The sequence below is a fragment of the Haplochromis burtoni genome, unplaced genomic scaffold (genome assembly GCF_018398535.1).
Source record: "Haplochromis burtoni strain Fernald_Lab_line unplaced genomic scaffold, NCSU_Asbu1 Contig_630, whole genome shotgun sequence".
Classification (NCBI taxonomy): Eukaryota; Metazoa; Chordata; class Actinopteri; order Cichliformes; family Cichlidae; genus Haplochromis; species Haplochromis burtoni.
The window spans coordinates 2,401-8,428 of record NW_024582991.1 but is presented as its reverse complement, the minus strand read 5'-3'; the positions used below and the strand labels follow the sequence as shown (position 1 = coordinate 8,428).

At 37.1% G+C, this 6,028-nt stretch overlaps 1 protein-coding gene across 3 annotated transcripts in view; it reads left to right on the top strand.

Moving 5' to 3' along the window:
• The window catches only part of LOC102303960, an 80,124-nt gene extending 74,521 nt beyond the window's left edge, over positions 1-5,603 (top strand). Inside the window, exons 2-7 of one of the 3 annotated variants that reach the window (XM_042214932.1) lie at positions 1,805-1,957; positions 3,351-3,476; positions 3,571-3,737; positions 4,790-4,877; positions 5,047-5,122; positions 5,327-5,602. In XM_042214932.1, the coding sequence (XP_042070866.1) occupies positions 1,805-1,957; positions 3,351-3,476; positions 3,571-3,737; positions 4,790-4,877; positions 5,047-5,122; positions 5,327-5,387 (671 nt within the window). In that variant the 3' untranslated portion in view covers positions 5,388-5,602. Of the gene's footprint in view, positions 1-1,804; positions 1,958-2,527; positions 3,048-3,350; positions 3,477-3,570; positions 3,738-4,789; positions 4,878-5,046; positions 5,123-5,326 lie in introns of those variants that run through there. The other 2 variants (XM_042214933.1, XM_005949219.3) reach the window with 2 other exon arrangements.
• Positions 5,604-6,028: the final 425 nt, after the last annotated feature.

Below are 6,028 nucleotides of genomic sequence, written 5' to 3'. Positions count from 1 at the left end.
GTTAAAGACAGAAACCTGTGATTGTGGTGAATGGCTCACTTCACTAAGGAAATCCTTGCTGTACTTCGATGGTAATCAGTGTTATGCTGTAAAAGAGGATCTTTCAGTGGTGCAAATTCTTAACAAACCTATGATTACTCAAATAATGTTGACTTTAATCACACGGCATAACCTTTGCATACTAACCCAAACCATTTAAATACCAGCTTTCACAAGTATGTTCACTTAGATTTCAGTGCAAAGTATTGTACATTTCACTTCATTCACTAGTGATGTAATAAATAGATTCATCATATAAAAGTACAACGTTGTAAAAGGCTGATGTATCATCAAGATGAATGTTTACACATTTTTGCTTTGCACATGGAATTCATGTCTATAAATATATAAATAGTTACAGTGGATCTGCTGCTTAAGCTATTTAGCATGATCAATAAGTACTGTAAGTAGTAGGGGTGCAACGATACACAAAATTCACGGTTCGGTTCGATACTTTGGCGTCACGGTTCAATATTTTTTCAATACAAAAAAAAATGTTCATGCCTTTTTAATTTGTCATTTATTAAAATTATAAATATATATCTTAACTCAAAAGTACAGTTTTTAAATTTAATGTTGCTGAAACAGCAAAGTAATAAAAATAATTAAACTATCTGATCGAGAAATCACTCATCTTTGGAAAAGAGAGTTTATTAAGAAGAAATGGCTCTTTCCAAAATAAAAGCTATACTATATGAACCGAAAGCACTGTATCGAACGGTTCAATATCGATACGAATGTCGTTGCACCCCTAGTAAGTAGCATAAATTTGCCTTTTCTTATAGAGTAAATTAAATTTGCTGAAATTCCTCCCACAGCTGACTAGAGTCAAGAACACATAATAGAAATGCTAAAAAATAAAAAAAAGGAAATTAAAATAGAGCAGTCAGAGTTTTCAAAGCGTTCTGGGGGAAGCTGGGGACACTGAGTCAGAATGGTTCATGCAGTGGTCGGTGTCTACCATAGCAGAAACCCCCAAATGAGAAGTAAAGAGTTCTGTCAAGCTGAAGAAGGAGTCCTATCCAGCTTTTCTGGCCCATAAAACTCTGGAGGTGGGTAACAGACAGCCTCCTGGTAGGAGTCGAGTTTGGCCATGGAACCAGACTTAAGGGTGGTGTTGAAGCAAAGATTCAGGTAGGGGAAGCTGCTCAGTGCTGACTTCCAACTCCATGAGTATCGTGCTTCTTAACCTCTCCCTGGAAAGGTTTATGTCAGGGCAGGGTGCTGGAGATGAGAATCTGACCATTAATCATATCAGATTGAAGAGGAATTGATCAACCTGTTGACATGTGTTTTGTGCACTTCGACATTCTACTACAATTGTCAGGGGATTGTGTGTGGGTCGCTCCGGGAGTGGCTTTTTGTTACAGGCTGTTATTTTGTTATATTTGGTGGTCTCAGGATCTCATCCCTGCTGTTTGCAGATGATGTGATTCTATTCTCTTCATTATCTCCTGCTTTCACTGGGGCGAAGGTTTGTTGCTGATGGCCGGTCGTATGGAATATGACCACAGATACAAACAGGAGAAGATCTCAGAGTAGAAATCCTGCAGAGGTTTCAATTGTCAGTTGGCTTGGAAATGCCTCGGTGTATTTTCAAAAGACTTGGAGGAGGTGGATGAGAAGAAGGAGGTCTGAGCATCTACACTTACACTGCTGCCCCCACAGCCTGAATGTCTACATTGCATAAGACCAAACTGTAAATTAAAGCAATTGTGCATTTAAAGAATTGAATGTGAAACTCTTAATATGTTGATTTTTGCAGAGAAAGAAAGCGTCTACAAGAAAGTGGGTGACAAAGTCGTCCTCACACCAGGCTCTGTGCCTACTTCCATCACCAGGATCAAGTGGACACATGATCAGGATGTTGCTCTGGAGTGGACCAGACAAGAACCTTTCACCTCCTGGCACTTCCGAGGTACATTCACTCAAGATTGAAATCCATATACATACACAGATTACATAGTTTTAATGTTTGCATGTAGCGTATTTAGAAAAAAGTCATGACTCTCATTGTAAAACTATGAAGCCTAAAAGTATCCTTACATTTTTCCTTTAATTTAACCCTTGAAAAAACACCAAACATGAAGGTTTTCATACTGACGACCTTTAAATAAACGTAAACCTTTGCATAAGTAATATTTTTGAGGGACACATTTACGCAGACCAAGAGACTAGTTGTTGATTGCCTGACAACCATCGGTTGCCAGAGAAAAATGTGTTTTCTCTGACTGATTGGGTGAATCAGAATCAGAATCAGAATCAGAATACTTTATTAATCCCTGGGGGAAATTATTATTATTAATGGGGTGGCAAGTAGTTGTGGGAATTTGCTCACTGTAGAAAGGTGAAATTGGTTGCAAAGAGGTATTTGGTGCTCCACTGAAAACCTCCTTCCAATTGGTTTGGTAATGAGCAATAGTTTGTAATTGGAATTTTTAATTTCTACTTTCAATTACGCAGACTTGTCTGCCAACATGCGCCATCTGCTCCCCAAACAGATGTAAAACTCAAAAGTGTGACACAAACTGGAAACAGAGCTCGTTCGCCTTCAAAGTAAAAGTTGCAGCTTTTGAAACATGTTGATTTTGCAGGTAAGGCAGAAAAGTATCTCCATTTTCTCAAGTTTGACTTCCACTCACTGGTTTGTTGGCAAGTTAGTTACATCTTAAGTCACACAGACAATTCACCACCTTTATGTAAACTACTGGTTTCCATCTCAATCTGTTGTTGACTAAAGCAATCACAAGCAGTCTTGATGCCTGCTTAATCATCCAGGTAAGAAAATCCCAGTAAGTTGATTCTTTTCATCTGAACATAACATATTCAGTGAGTAGAAGTCTCTCGTCCAAGTGACTTCTTCGCTCTTTTTCAGTGACTTCACTGAAAAAGACCTGAAGAAGTCACTTAGATGAGAGAGTGAATGCTTCAGCCACTGTACTTGCTACACCAAGATGGACAGAATCAATTTTCTGGCACCAGGAGGTTTGTGGTGAAGAACCCTCTTTGTGAGTATTCACCCAGGGACATCCAGGGACCTTCAGCAAACACTCACCAACTAGTCAGAGACAAAATATCTTTCAATAGCAACCAGAGGTTGCAAGGAGTGTGTAACTTAAGCCTTCATTAACAGGCTAAGTAGATTCTTTGGGGTAGATTTTTTGTTTAAAGTGTTATGAGGTATAAATAACTCTCAGATTCCAGTGATGTAAATTTCTACTGGTTAGCACCTTAAACTATGAAGTTTAAGGTAATTTCTGTGCTAATATATTGAAATGATCCACGATGATACCTTCACTTCATACTTTTAGATGGCTGTGAGGTGGATACCTCCACTGGGGTCCTGACGATCTCAAACCTGGCTCTAAACGACAGCGGCAGCTACACGGCGGAGATTAATGATGAAGTCATGAGCACAACGGAAATCATTGTTATCAGTAAGTGGGAGGAGGAATTCGTACTCTAGCTAGCATGGACTAGTTCACCTGATTTTATGTTAAATCCTTGTTGGCTTTCTCCCTTTTGTAACAGCCACTGTCCCTAATCCTACTGTGTCCACATGGTGCCACCCTGAGATGACCTACTGTACTCTCACTTGTGAACCCAACGTGACAGACGACGCCAAACCGATCACCTATTACTGGAGGATAGGTGACATGGTGAAACAGTCTCCAACCAGTCAGTTCAACATCACACAGGTATAAACAGGATCTGATTATTGAATCACATGACAGCTCTGTTGGTTATTTTTGTCATTTTATCCAAACCTAATGAATCCAAAACTTTTTTTTTTATCTAAATACTTTCAAGACATTTTATCGCAGCTTTATGTGCATTTGGCCTTTACACAATGTATAAAGAACCCGTTTGCTTTTCCTTCATTATTTAAAGACCAAAAGTGACTAAAAGTCAAGTAAAAGCTTTAGTTTATTACATATATACTGCATTGTATATGGCAACACTTATAGACCAAAGAACATAACAGCTTAAATGCTGAATTTTGTACAGTGTATTCAGAAGAGTTCGGACCTCCAATATTCAGCCTTCATTTGAGAAACAAACAGCAGCTATTAAAAAAATAATCATCATCTCATAGTGATCTCTCATAGGGATCCCTTTGTGCTCTAAAATTGTCTCTTGATGTGTGAAAGGTCCCTTTTTTGTGAGTGCACAAATAGCTGGAAGCAGAAAGTCCAGCTTAAAAGAGAAATTTGATAACCTGTTATCTCTGATCAGGCTTTTACACTTTGTTAGTTTTCTTAGGCAAAAGAAAACTGTTCTCTGTGGTAAACCTAGCTAATCAACTGTTTTTATCCCCTATTTCCTGTAGACTTAACCACATTAAATGTCTGTTTTCAGTTAGTATTTGCCTGTTTTTGGAGTCTGTATTTGGCTCTTCTTTCTGCAACTCTCATGACAGCACTAATGAAAATTCACAAGGATTACACTGATGTTGGCACATCCAAATCCACACACAAACAAAAAACATGTTACAAAAACAGAATCAGAAACAGAGTGAACTGTCAAATGATTATCTTTAGCTTCATGGAAATTATTTCAATAAGTTGGAGGGAAATCTGGGCATATTCTGGCACCCCTGAGCCCCACTGTAAAAAAACAAAAATTCAGTCAAATTCAATATGTGCTTAAAAAAAGTTAAACAATAAAAAGGAACTCTGTTATTTATTCAAAATGCTGTGTGTGTGCGTGTGTGTGTGTTCATTAGCTCCCTTTTTCTCTTCATTTGTAGGAAAACACAGAGTATTTGATAAGCTGTCAGCTGGAAAATCCAGTCAGCCACGAATACAGTGAAAACATCCTGAATCCACTCTTAATCAGTGAGTTATCAGCTCAACAAATTATATATAAGTAAAATATAAACTTTTATATTACTAAAACAGCAGAGACTGTGGTAGTGTATCTATTAATTACTGATACATTTTCACATGTAAAGACTGGAACAGATTGTTTGTGTAAACTTAATTTAATCTTTTATTATTTTCTTAGGGAATCGGGCTTTACTGAGCTTACCATTTGTATGGATTCTGGTGTTCCTGTTTGGCCTTATTTGTTTTAAATGCTGGTAAGAATCCACACAAGATTACTCTGTGCATGTTTATCAGCATTATTTTATTGTACTGTTTATTTGTTTTTCACTTATTAATTTTATTTAGCTATAATCAGATGGACTTCATTTTATTTTACTTTAGTTTTTTGTGATTCAGCTTTGCTCTGTAACGTACCCCTGCTCTAACTGGTGTCTTTTTCTTCTTGTCCACGTAAAAAGTTGTTGTACCCGCAGGACCCGAAGTCACCAACGCTCCACCACCATCAACACTGTGAGATAGAGCAGTGTTGGATCAAACTGTGACAATGAGGATGAAGAAGAGTTGGTGTTACATAAACCACTGGAGAAAAGCCTTAACTGATCCTGGAAACACAGGAAGTGAATAATGCGGAGGGGTCAGAGGAACAAAAACAAGAACACCCTCAAAACATATGTATATAATTTATACGTAATAAATAATAAATATAAGAATATATAGTCAGAAATATGTACAGATTAGTCACAAATTTGTACATTGGGAAAAATCACAGTTTTTTTCTTATATATACATATATATACATATATGTGTGTGTGTGTGTGTGTATTACATTTGTTTTTCTTTTTTTACAAATAGCCATAATGTGTTCGACAGTTACATTTTGGATTGCAGAAGCATCATATTTGTAAAATCATGATAAAAATACAAGCACAGCAAATACTTGGATAAAAACATGTTTGCATTTCAGTCGGATGTTGTAAATCCAGCAGCAAGAAAATACCAACTCTAAGAAAACATTTTTTTTTTCATTACACCCAAAAGGTAGAACACCTTCACATGTAGAGGTTTTGTAAATGAACAACTTTAATAGCCTACATTTTTATAATTCAAATGATTTCTCTAACCCTCGGAATACTTTGACTATTTCACACATTTCCTCTGCT